The sequence below is a fragment of the Aquarana catesbeiana genome, linkage group LG06 (assembly GCF_042186555.1).
Source record: "Aquarana catesbeiana isolate 2022-GZ linkage group LG06, ASM4218655v1, whole genome shotgun sequence".
NCBI lineage: Eukaryota > Metazoa > Chordata > Amphibia > Anura > Ranidae > Aquarana > Aquarana catesbeiana.
This window is the reverse complement of record NC_133329.1, coordinates 49,793,506-49,807,696: the sequence shown is the minus strand read 5'-3', so window position 1 is coordinate 49,807,696 and position 14,191 is coordinate 49,793,506. Positions and strand designations below refer to the sequence as shown.

Sequence of the window (14,191 nt, the reverse complement as noted above, 5' to 3'; positions counted from 1 at the left end):
TCTTAGGCATTAAAGTGGTTGTTAAGCCACTTTATGCACTTTATACCATTTTTTCTTTACCTTTACCTCTCAAAGTGCCGCTCACTTGACCCACCGCCTCTCTGCTCTGCCTGTCTGACAGCTGCAGCGGGCGGGGCCAAAAAACCCCAGCTGACATCAGTCAGGAGGTGGGGAGGAGAGTAGCAGAGAGGCGGCGGGTCACATGAACGCCGAGAAATAAGGTAAGGCTCTGAAATAAGGTAAAAAAAAAAAAAAAAAAGAGAAAAAAGCAACTCCTGCACACAGGTGGATCACCATATATAATACGTAGACACAGGTAAAGAACGGCTTCTTTTTATAAAACACAGACACATGGGCGCAAAGCATTGTTAAACAGAGAGAGTGGTAAAACAAACATTTTAAGTATCTTTTGCAGCAGAAGGGGAGTGGGTGGGCACTGACACAGGAGTAGACAGGCAGGGAGGGGAGGGGGAAGGAGGACAGAGGGAGACACAGGAGAGCTGCAGATAGCTGCAGCTGAAGAAGGTATGTAAACTGACCACGGTGTCAGAGCTCAGCAGCCATGATAAGCGTGGTCAGTTTGCAGGGGGAAGGAAGAAACTGGCAGGATCAGCCAGGTTTTTTAGTTGATAGAAGGGGCCAAATTTCACAGCACAAGCACTGTGCTGTATAACATGCTTTAAAGGAGCAGGATCAATATTTTTTTTAGGGTAACAAATTCTTTAACATTTGTTTTACCCTGAGGTGGCAAGGGGTTAAGTCAACAATCTCATTCACGAGTGCTATAATTTACATAAACAATTGTTGGCTGTATAAGTATGGGAGATAGCACTCCAGGATATCTAAGTGTCTTTACCCACCTTTATACTTACAGCAAGATAAATAATTAAACTGTTGACAGTATACAAATGTGAAGGCTTTCTTCCCTTTGCTATGAACCAAAACTTTTAGTGGTTGAAGTATCCCAGTGTTTGCCGGAAACATCACACAGCCAGAAGTCAGTGAAATGCTTGTTAATAATTAAGGGAATAATTCCCCAACATCTACATTTTAACTCTACATAAATTAGAGGAAATAAAAATTGTGGGAATTTTAAGTACAGTCTGAACAGAAAGGTAACTCACCATCTACATCCTCGGATGTATCACAGGCTAAAGGCTTTATCTTTTCATCAGGAATCTTCTTACAGTCTGGCTCTACTGTTTGTGGAAATAAATATTTTTGCTCCTCTGTTCTCTCTTCAGATTCTATAGCCTTACACAGATCTACAGGCACCTCAGAAGTGACAGGGTTGTGAGATTCTATTTTACATGAACCTTCTGCATTCTCTCCTGACTTATTACAATCCTGAGGAGTTGCAGGATCTTTATCTTTATTTTCCATTACCAGGTTGAATGATTTTATCTCATTCACAGCACCAAGATTATCTTCAGTTTCTTTGTGGGCCTCAAGTTCACACAAGCTGTTGGTAATCTCTTCCAGCATATTACAATCCTGATGTGGCACAAGACTGGAAGACTCCAGGTTACACAAGCTGTCTGCATTTTCTTTATTATCTTGAGGGGATAAGAGGCTGGGATGTGTTGGTTCACACTTGCTATGAAGATTTTCTTCTGTTTCTTTATGCTTCTTTAGGTCTACATGGCTGGTAGACTCCAGCTCACAAAAGTTTTCCACATTCTCTTTATTATCTTCAGGAGATATGAGGCTGGAGGTTGTTGGCTCACACATATCATCAAGATTATCTTCACTTTCTTTATGGGCCTTAAATTCACACAAGCTATCTGCATTCTCTTCCAACTCTTTACAATCCTGAGTTGTCACATGGTTTGAAGACTCCAGGTTACACAAGCTGTCCACATTCTCTTTATTATCTTGAAGGGGCTTGAGGGTGGTGGATGTTGGCTCACACACATCATCAAGATTACCTTCCTTTGCATTATGAGCCTTAAGTTCCCACAAGCCGTCAGGATTCTCTTCCAACACTTTACAATGCTGAGGTGGCACAAGACTGAAGGACTCAAGGTTACACAAGCTGTCCACATTCTCTTCATTATCTTGAAGGGACTTGAGGCTGGAGGATTTTGGCTCACACGAATAACCAAGATTACCTTCAGTTTCTTTAGGCTCTTTAGGGGCCACAAGGTTGGGAAATCCCACATTACAAAATCCATCCACATTCTCTTTATTACCCTGAGGGGATAAAAGGCTTGGATATGAGGAATTACATTCGCTATGAAGACTGTCTTTAGTTCCTTTATGTATCTTAGCATCTTCATGGCTGGTAGACTCCGGCTCACAAAAATTCTCCACATTTTCTTTATTATCTTGAGGGCATATGGAGCTGGGATATTTAATCTCACTCACATCATCAAGATTATATTCAGTTACTTTATGGGGCTCAAGTTCACACACGCTGTTCACATTCTCTTTATTATCTTGAGGGGATATGAGGTTGGAGGATGTTGGCTCACACATATCATCAGGATTATTGTCAGTTTCTTTATGGGCCTCAAGTTCACACAAGCTGTCAGCGTTCTCTTCCAACTCTTTGCAGTGCTGAGCTGGCACAAGGCTGGAAGACTCTAGGTTACACAAGCCTTCCACATTCCCTTTATTACCCTGAGGGGATATGAGGCTGGGATATGTTGGTTCACACTTGCTATAAAGACCATGTTTAGCTTCTTTATGGTTCTTAAGGTCTACATAGCTGGTAGACTCCAACTTACAAAAGCTGCCCACATTTTCTATATTACCTTGGGGGTATGGGAGGCTGGAGGATGTTGGCTCACACACATCATCAAGACGATTATTAGTTTCTTTATGGGCCTCAGGTTCACACAACCTGTTAGCATTCTCTTCTAATGCTTTACAATCTTGAGGTGTCACAAGGCTGGAAAAATCCAGGTTACATAAGCTGTCCTTATTCTCTTTATCATCTTGAGGGGATATAAGGATGGAAGATGTCCTCTGATTTACACTATCAGGCCTATCTTTACTTTCATTATGGGCCTCAAGTTCACACAAGTTGTCAACATTCTCTTTCATTTCATTATCACCCTGAGTCAGTACAAGGCTGGAAGATTTTAGGTCACACAGGCTGTTCATATTCTGTTCAAGCTTTTTCTGTTTATAAAATGTAAAACGTGTATTAACCTCAATTTTGGGCACGTTTTCTTCACCAAATTCTAACTCTATTGTTAGTATTCATTTCTGATGTTTTGGTTTCTCATTGCGGCAATCCATTGGTTATGCCATCTGAAAAGGAATACCATATAGGGTGTCAGCCATCAGTATCATGTTTTGTAATTCAGACAGTCTGTTAAGTATGTACACATATACTATACATAGACATACATTCTATCTATGCAAAACATACTATAGATAAAAAATCCATAAAATAATGTTGAATGGAACTGATTTAAGGGTATTATTTCAGTAGCTACTATTATAGTCAAAATTCAGTCTGACCTATGACCTATTCATGGTGTCACAACTTACTCTCCCTATCACTGTATTGTAAGGTTAATTTACACTTCTACACTTAAGATCACCTTTAGCATACTACTAATTATACTTGTGAGTATAGGTTATTGGCAGACTCCAGCACTACAATAAAAGCATGGTGCCTGCATATACCTTTAGATGTGTTCCTCTGCAGTCTGTGATCCTTGCTATAAGTGGTACATTTTAAAATATTTCTGTTAGTCACAAGTGCTGAACTCACCATTCCAACTTACTGCATGTCCCCCTATTGGCCCATATATTGGGTCACCTTCGTGATTTTGAGCATTAGTGAAGAAGCGAAGTGGTGGGGGCAATATACTAGAGCAGAAAGTGTTAAAATTAGGATTCAGGACTCCGGGGCAGAAGAAGAATATATTTGAAGATGTGTGCAGGTATCATTTCTTGCCTACTTTGTAATCCTTGAGCCTGTCAGTTCTTCTAGGCAACTGTCAGGCTTGCTTTAAAAACCTGTACTAAGTGAAATGTGTTGGCTGACATTTCTCATTATACCTACAGGATATACTATGTACTTGGCTGTCTCTGGCTTTATTACGTTTGGAGTCACTTACTCTTCTCCTAGATGAGGATCTGGTATAGATGTTAGTAGGGGATCCCACAAAAAAGCACGCAGCCCCCCTAAAAATACATACCAGATTATTTTGATTAATTAAGGTCTGGTGTGACTATCAAGAGGGACTCCAGGCAGAAAAAAACAGCATGGCGTAACCCCTAAAATTTGGATTTAAAGGAGAAAACCCATGCAAAAAAAGGGAAAACTTGATGCCCCCAATTCAAACCAAACCTTTGTCTGATCATACAGCCCAGCAGGCCAGGAAAGGGGGCAAGCTCTTTCCTCCCCTGAACCATACCAGGCCACATGCTTTCAACATGGGAAGAGTACTTTGTCAGGGGGGACCCCTCTGGAAAATGACCTTGTTTCCTTGTTGGTGAGGACAAGGGTCTCTTCCCAATACCCTGGCCTGGTAGTTGTGGGGATCTGTAAGCTTATCAAAATCTGAAAGACCCTTTTAAATAAAGGAGGGCCTCCAGATACCAGCCTTCCCTCATATGATTGAGAAAGGGGTACCTAGTGTCCATACTTATTCACAAAACAAAATATAAATAGGAAATAATCACACATAAACTGTTCAAGTAAATAACCACAAAAACTGTCTCAGGATGTATGACTGCTTAGAGCAAATTACAACTCCTGGTAAATGAAGGGGCAGGTATCATGGGTGCGCCTTGACTAAATATGGACCATATTTCGTCACTGACATCATGGGAATTTCCATGACTTTCAAGCATCAGCAGCTGAGATGGGCAGATCTGCATAGCTACACTTAGAAACCGAGACCAAACTATATATGCTTAAGTGAGATTTTTTTACAGTAAAACAAAAACCATCCAAACAACAGCAAACATAAAAGTAACTTGAACAAAAACTCCAATGGCAGAATACCAGACTAATAAACCTAACAAACAGGAAACAAACTAACACCTAACTATGTGCAATATATATAATATAGGGAATATAGAAAAGCAGAGAAAACTGGAATTACAGGGAGTAGAAGGGAACCAAAACTGGGGTCAGGAACAAAGGAGAGCAGGTGCAAGGCAGCAGGAGTACAAGGTACAGGCAGGAGCAAGACCAGGATTACTGACAACAAGCACAGGAAGACCTACATACCCTCCCAGCAACCAGCATCAGGTGGAGACTGATTTTTGGAGACTGTAGGCTGCTGGGAGAAACCCGCTGAAACTGCAACCTCCTGCTCTGGCAAGCATAGTGCCACCATCAGGTGAGCCAGGTCCTGACAAGTACTCTTGTTTGTCAGAAAGCCCCCTTTTGCACTGAATTAAAATGCACACTGAGTACAGGGCAGACCAGCAGCTCATTTGTATACTGTTCAAGTTGTGGTCAATGGTCCATCCTTGTGACCCAGTAGTTGAGGGAGTTGAGGGAGTGATCCATTCAGAGAGTCTCTGCATTCACTTATTGCAGAGATAATTGGCCACCGTGTGATACAGTCACTACTGATGGTTCTGGCAGCAGACATCTCTTGGCACTGAAGACTAGGGATGAGCCTCGAGTTCAAGTCGAACTCATGTTCGACTCGAACATCGGCTGTTTGCCAGTTCGCCGAACAGCGAACAATTTGGGGTGTTCGGGGGGCGTGGCCAAGATGACGCTGTGAGCGGCGGCTTTTCCAGAGAGCTCCGCTCAGCAGATTTTAGAATCCGGATCCATCGCTCCCAAAACTTGCAGATTTCACCCCAGCTGCTCGGGGGGGGGAACCTGGCACTCCCTGGTGAGTGAGGGGAGAAGAGGATTTCCCTTCCCGGGCCGAGATCGGCGCCGCCGCGAGCTCCCGGCCTGCCGTGGACGACTAGGCCGAGGCTGCGGCCTTTCCTAGCGGGCCGCGTGGCGCATCACGAGTCTCCTGGCGCGATCGGTCCTATTGTCCGGCCTTCCTGACTGCTGTGGACTGTGGATGGGGGCAGGTGAGGAGACCCCGGACTGTTTATGGGCCGCGATCTGGGCCTGGTCTCCCCTTCCCTCCACGCGCGACTAGGCCGCAACCGCGGCCTCTCCTGAAGCTCTGGAGCCACAGGACTGACTGATCGTGAATCTGATATTACTAGCCTAGAGGAGGAGGCCCGGTGCTGAGTGCGGATATATCCCTGTTTAGGAAAGCAACTCCTGGATTACCTCCCCCCCCCTGTCCTCCAGATTCAGGAGATCCCTGGCTGAGCTGCATACCCTGATCTATCTGGGGAGGCCTGAAGTGGATACCTTCTGCATCCTATAACTGCAGGTGAGCAGAAAATCTGTTAAAGGGACATATACGGGGGCGTGGTCTGGACATGGCCGTGTGAAGACGCGCTTCTGAGCGGCTCCCGGTCCGTCCCGGCCTTTCCTGCCCTTAAACCAGCCATACCAGCATTTAATCAGCGGCATGTACTCTGCTGGAAGACACAGAGGAAAGAGCAACCGACAACATAAAAGAACACCGCCAAAAACACAGCGGAACGGAGCCATCAGACAATATCTTTCGGACCCCAGTGACCCATCCCCCGCTACAAAGATGGCGGCCGCCATGCAGGCGAAAGAGCATGTGAGTACCCCACAGCACTGCTCACTGACACAGCCCATGGCCCCCGGTGCATCTGACAGAAACATTAATACTCCTCTGCTGCTCCGGACAACAGAGCTTATGAGTACCTCACAGCACTGCTCACTAACACCGTCCATGACACCCTTTACATCAGATGGAGACATCTCTACCCCTCTGCTGCTCAGGGATGTCATCCAAGACACACAGGTCTCACATAATACACCCCTGACCCTGCACGCAGATGAGGAACTGAGAGCACTGTTGAGAGCAATACCTACCAGAGCAGACTTTGAATCTCTAGCCAGCAGGCTGGAAGCCTCACACCGCAGAGACATAGCAGCAGTACGCACCGACATCATAGCGCTGTCAGATCGCATGGGTGCAGGAGAAGCCACAGTAACGGAGCTTACACAGCGCCTAAAGCAAGTGGAGGATATCCAAGCAAATCAAACAAAGTCACTATTGACCCAGCAACTTCACCTAGAAGAAATTGAAGATCGCAGCAGGAGGAACAACCTGCGTGTAAGGGGCCTACCCGAAGCCACGGGTACAGAGGATCTCACAGCTACTGCTATAGCCATTTTTAGAGACATAGCAAGAGCGGACTTTCCTGCGACGATGTCCTTTGACCGGATTCACAGGGCGCTGGGGCCGAAATCAACGGACCCGAACCGCCCAAGAGATGTGATCTGCAGAGTACACCAGTACACCCATAAAGAGATCATCTTGCGGAAAGCATGGGAGATGAGAGATGTGGAATTTGACGGTGCATCTATCCAGATCATGCCTGATCTTTCCAGAGCCACCCTACAGCGCAGAGCGATGTTGAAGCCAGTGCTTGATTTGGCCCAACGCGCGGGCGTCACGTATCGCTGGGGATACCCCATATCGGTGACTTTCAAGAAGAGATCACAATTTTTCACCTTACGATCCTATGCGGAACCCTTACCCCTACCGTCCTCCCTCCCCACCTTTTTCCTCCCCCCCCCCTTCCCTTCCCCTTCATTCCTTTTATTTCCTTCTATCTTCTTTCCACTTTCTGTATATGTCTCCCTGCATACCCATGGACCCACTATAATGCCCTGCGATAGGGAAACTTTCAAACATTTGAGGAGTCTACTGACTCCTCACTTTCTATTTTTGTCTTTAGTGCCAACGTGAATTTCTCCAGGTGCAGCTCCTGGCCATTCGTGGCCCCTCCCCTCCCCTGCACATACGTGGGGGGCATATAGGCGTGATCCCTCGTAAGGCACATCTGGTCTGCCACCCTTCCCCTGGGGAGTTGGCCCGGCACAGGGGAGACAGAGGACATAGGAGGAACTATGTTACCTTAAATATCTTGTATTGCCAGGAACCTTGTCGATAGGTAATTATGGAATTTACGCAGATATGTTATATTGTATACAGAGGGGTTTGCTATTGTTGAGTCTTATGCCATTGTTCGATATATGTTTGCATTTCCACAGCAGACAACCCATCCTCTGAAGAAGACCCAGCGAGGGTCGAAATGCGTCAGGATTCATATCTACAATTCCTGTTGTCCCATATATTGTATTGTACATTGCTTTTATCCCTAGGCACTGTCTTTTGCCTTACTTTAGGGGATTATACCCTTAAGGACACTTTGGTTGTCTCATAACACATTGCAATTTGTACTGTTCCTAGATACGGGTACTGTCCGTTGTAACTTTTATGATGCACACAGTTCATGTCCTAACTTGAACAGTCAGAATCAATTTACTCATTTTTATTATATATTTTTTGTACCAATAAAATTAATCCTTTTTTGACCACTTCTACTGTATTTTATTGGCTGCCTTAAAGCCCCGATAGGGGGTCTTTCGTAGTTTTTTAGGAACTTCCTACACTGTTTGATTTTCTAGAAACCGATCCAGTAACGGTTCCAGACTGGCTTCAACTGATCCCAAGATTTGCTAACCGCCCGGGGGGTCCAAATCTGAGAAGGCCAGGCTCACCAAGACCACAACGCACTCAACGCAGATCAAGGATCACGTCTCCAGCAGAAGACAGAGAAACCTAGAGTCGTCTGCTGTGGTGAAAATATGTATGCCCCAGATGCTTTGACTTTTGCCTTTTTATCCACGTTTGTTTGGATTTCTTGTTTTTCATATTTTACTGTTCACCACTTAAGGCCCCATTCTAAATGCTGTGTAGTCTGAACTCCCCTAACAACATACCAAAAGAACCGACTGTCCTCCTCTCAGAGTTGCAGATATGAGCCATCCCCCCCCCCACTAATCTGGCTGCTTGGGACAGGATATGGTTACTGTTGTGACCAGGGAAGTTGGAGAAGGAGTCCTGGAATTGAGTCAGGTTAACATTGCAACCCTAATGGTAGTCCCTGGAATAAGGAACTTTCTATTGATGAAGGGGTTTTGACGGTGACTCTACCTGTGCCATGCGGACGGCAGGAGTTAATTTCTCCCGACCCTGTCTCCACGCTATGCAATGGACAATCAGTATTGGGAATACTATGTATCATTACGTCACTGTTCCCTGTGCCGGAAATGTTCTATCCTGGTTCCTCACCAGTGTGTTTTTTCTGCTGGAACTATCTTGCACTAAAGTTACGCACACTTTAAATATGTCTGTGTATTGCCGCAGGGAACTATTTCTCAGGAATTTGAAAACTTAGGGTTCACTGTGAGCCACGATTGCATATCAGTATTGTGGGAGGAGGGTCAACTGGGGAGGGGGGAGGGGGAAAACAGAACACTTATGTTTTGAGTAAGAGGGGTTGGCATGGAGGGAGGAGGGAAACATTACGTAGATTGTTGTAAGAAGGGCCAGTTGGAATTTGCTCAGTTATATGGCAATAGCAATGAAGGATAAGATTGGGGGCAGACAATACAAGGGATGCAGATAGATAAGAAGTTACCAATAATAAGAATATGGTTGGCGTTTTACCTTATCTGTTCATTTAATAATGTTTGTGATGTCTACAATGCTTACATGCCTATCTTATATGTAAGGGTAGGGGAGAGGGCGGGCCGGGATTAGCTCCCTCGATCGTAGTCTAACCTCATCCCCATTAGGCCGAAACAGCCTTCCCGGTGATACCTGGAGTGTGTTTCATTGCAAGGAATTGCACCTAGTTGCCTAACGACAACTAGTACGTGTAGGACGATCTTTTGGTTTGATTGTCCACCCCTTTTCATTGTTTTTGTTTTGTTTCTAGAGCTCTCTTTGCTCTTATTCTTTTTACCTTTTCCTTTCCCCCCCCTGCTCCTTCAAGTCTTCTACTCCCTATTTCATTACTAGCCCCTCCCCCCCCTCGTCCTTTTTTTTTTTTTTGTAAAGAAATGTCTTTTTTACTGGCGTGAGCGCGATGGATCAAATTACTATTTATACCCTAAACACCAAAGGGCTGAATGTGCCGGAAAAGCGTTGCATGCTCCTGAACGATCTTAAAAGTTCTAAAGCAGATGTGGCGTTTGTCCAGGAGACTCACTTTAAGACGGGTGCACCGATGTGTTTGAAAAACCGATATTTCCCAACTACATACCACGCTACCAATCCTTCAGTCAAATCAAAGGGAGTGTCTATACTGATCTCGGGGAATGTGCCCTGGACCTGTAGAGACACCAGAATTGACACAGAGGGGAGATATGTGTTTCTCAAAGGACTGATTGGTGATGCACTGGTGACTCTAGCGACTGTGTACGCCCCAAATGACAGACAGGATATTTTCATATCCAAAACATTGAACGAACTGCTACCTTTTGCAGAGGGACAACTGATACTAGGCGGCGATTTTAATGTTCCTCTGTGCCCATCGGTAGACACATCAAATGGAACGTCCTCTCTTCGAAGGGGTGTACACAGACGAATCACCAAGACACTACACAAGACCAGACTGATTGACGTATGGAGACTTTTACACGCCGGAGAGAGGGATTATACATTCTTCTCATCACCACACAAATCATATTCCCGCATCAACCTTTTTCTTTTGCCTCATAACCAACTGGAGGCAATAGACAAAGTTGACATAGGCACAATCACCTGGTCTGACCATGCTCCTATTACCCTGAAATATTCCCTCTCACGAACAGCGACGACAAAATCAAGATTTTGGCGACTAAACGAAAGTTTACTTCAGGACCCCACAGTGTTAGCTGATGTCACAAAAGAACTTAAATTTTATTTTCAGACGAATGATATAGACAATTGTGACCCTGGGATACTCTGGGAAGCCCATAAGGCTGTGATCAGAGGAATCCTGATCAAACATGGTGCACATATCAAAAGGGAACGGGAGAAACAGTTATTAATTCTATTACAGAAAACCCACGATTTAGAAAAAACACATAAACAAAACCCAACCACATCCATAGAAACAGAACTCCTTACATTACGTAGACAGACGGTAGATATACTACATTACCAAGCGAAAGCAGCTTTACAAGCGTGTAGAAAACTCACCTATGAATCGGGGAATAAATGTGGGAAAATTCTCGCAAGGGCAGTTAGACAACAGAGGTTACGCGCATATATACCACAAATCATATCCCCATCAGGGCAAAAAAGGGCGACACCCACGCAAATAGCAGATGAATTTAAACATTTTTATTCCTCCTTGTATAACCTCCCGAAGTCAGGAGTCACTGACGCCGCAATAAGGGAATATCTTACTCTAGCTAATACCCCCAAACTATCAGCAGAAGATGCAGCTGCCCTAAAAGAACCCATCACAATGGTAGAACTACAAGGCGCAATTAAAAACATGAAACCAGGTAAAGCTCCAGGTCCGGACGGTTTGACTCTGCAGTACTACCAGACTCTGCTGCCGATTCTAGGCCCACGTATGTTGAAACTATTTAACAAGCTTACGGAAGGGGGCCACTTGCAGAGAGACACATTAAGCGCGCACATATCCCTTATACCCAAGGAAGGGAAAGATCCCGCGGCCTGTGGTAGCTACAGGCCCATATCTCTTCTAAATATAGATCTTAAACTCCTCACCAAAATCTTGGCAAATAGATTATCCCAACACATGACTAACCTGATACACTTAGACCAGGTGGGTTTTGTCCCTACACGTGAAGCTAGGGACAACACCACAAAAGTCCTTAACTTGATCTATAGAGCTAATATATCTAAAGCGCCTTGTACCTTTCTCAGCACAGATGCTGAGAAAGCATTTGATCGGGTGAGCTGGGAATTTATGAGAGCAGTCCTCAAGCATATTGGATTAGGTAACCACATGTTGCAATGGATCTCTAACGTTTACTCCTTACCTACAGCTAGGGTCAAGGCTAATGGAGTCCTATCTGCTCCTTTTAATATCTCTAATGGTACCAGACAAGGATGCCCACTGTCACCCCTTCTTTTTGCCCTGGTACTCGAACCCTTTCTAAACACGATACGCAGGAACCCAGATATCTCTGGGATTTCCATAGGGCACAGACAATACAAGATTTCCGCATACGCGGATGATCTTCTATTTTCCTTAACCAACCCGATTATCTCCCTCCCAAATTTAATTAAAGAATTTCAGATATACGGGAACATGTCCAACCTAAAGATTAATTTTGACAAATCAGCAGCAATGGGAATCAATATGCCGATGGAACAACTTTCCTCTCTGAAGTCCAAATTTAATTTCAAGTGGTCAGACAGTCACTTCAAGTACCTGGGCACTAACATACCCAGGGATCTGAAACGCACATTTGAACTGAACTTCCCTCCAATCCTGAGCACAGTTAAAGAGTTACTCGCAGAGTGGGGCAAAGGTCTACACTCATGGTTTGGGAGATGCAATCTAATCAAGATGTGCATTCTTCCAAAATTTCTATACCTATTTCAAGCCTTACCTATAAGAATCCCCGGTAACTATTTTAAACAAATACATTCCCTATTTATAAAATTTGTGTGGTCACACTCTAAGCCTAGACTAAAAATATGCTATTTGACTCTACCGAAACACTATGGAGGTCTCGCCCTCCCGGACGCAAAACACTATTATCAAGCTGTGCACCTAGGGAGGATCATTGACTGGAACAGACACGACAAAACCAAACTATGGATCCAAGTAGAGAACCATCAGGTTAATATACCCTTCAAGGGGGCTATCTGGTGCTACGATAAATTACCTAGGGACATGACTTCACACCCGACCATTGGTGCCACGCTGTCAGTAGGGTTAAATATACTTAAAAACACTTCAATGACCTCCAAACAATCCCCCTTATTCCCTATTCTGGGGAATCCAGCTTTCGAACCAGGGCTAGACTATTCAAACTATGAGACGCTCTGGGAGGCAGGTAAAGACTGTGCATCACATTATGTGGAAGACGACCACTGGACCTCAATTCAATCTCTGACGAATGATAACGGGGGTTTTCAATTGTCATTTTGGAAAGCGATTCGGCTACACCATTTCCTTTACTCAATACCAGAACCGATGCGATATAAGCGCGATATGACGACGCTAGAAGAATACTGTAGAGGGGAGGGCACTCTGCCTCAGGTGCTCTCCAAGACATACTCGCTACTCAACACACCGACTGAACAACCAGACTTGTTATTTTTACGAAAATGGGAACAGGATCTAAAATGTAATTTTACAGAAGCACAAACACAAAACATACTTCAATTTACACTGAAATCATCCATCTGTACAAAAATTCAGGAGACAAATTACAAAATTCTGACTAGATGGTATTACACACCTCAATTATTACACAAATTTTTCCCCGGCACTTCTGATAGATGCTGGAGGTGCGGCTCTGAGGAGGGGACGCTCCTACACATTTTTTGGCCCTATTCACTAGTACAGCAGTTTTGGGTAGCAGTAGAGACAATTGTTAAAAAATTAACGAATCACATAACGCAGAGAGATCCAGCCGTTTTTCTGTTACATGCCACCTCAGCCCCAATTAAATCATATAAAAAATCAGTGGTCAGACATCTGCTCAATGCAGCGAAGTCCTGTATTCCAGCATTGTGGAAACAGAGTACACCCCCTACGGTGGGAATGTGGCTACGTAGAGTTGAAGAAATCAAAAAGATGGAAGACCTAATACTGACTGCCCAACACAAACAAGACAAACATTCAAGAAACTGGTTATCCTGGAACATATATATTTTCTCAGATGAAGGACAAACCTTACTAAATTCTTGAGAACCCCTTGACTAGGTAGCGGCTACGGGATAGAACCTTGGCCGGATCCATCGCGCTCGCGTCTATCTATAACCCCCCCCCCTCCCTTTCTCACCCCTTTCACTCTGCCCTTACTTCTTATATATATATATTTTTTTCTTTTTTCTGTGCAATAAGTGGTCTATTATTTCAGTAACAGACAACTTTCCATTCACACCAACTATGATGGAAATATGTAAGAATAAGCAAATATTGGGAAGATGTCATTCCGGTTATATTGTAATACTGTATGGTGGTTGATACACCTATGGACTACAAAGACGGATTCACGAATCTAAAGAGGATAAATGATGTCATAGGCCAGTTTCCATGCAGATAGAAGGGAACACTTTCATGGAAAGGATATATGATGACGGTATTTGTCAGAATGTTAATAGAA

General features: G+C 44.3%; 1 protein-coding gene across 1 annotated transcript in view; it reads right to left on the bottom strand.

Moving 5' to 3' along the window:
* The window catches only part of LOC141148387 (interferon-induced very large GTPase 1-like), a 60,210-nt gene that overhangs the window by 39,041 nt on the left and 6,978 nt on the right, over positions 1–14,191 (bottom strand). The window contains exon 2 of the mRNA XM_073635833.1: positions 1,125–3,258. Coding sequence (XP_073491934.1) covers positions 1,125–3,108 — 1,984 coding nt within the window. The 5' untranslated portion in view covers positions 3,109–3,258. The remainder of the gene's footprint in view (positions 1–1,124; positions 3,259–14,191) is intronic.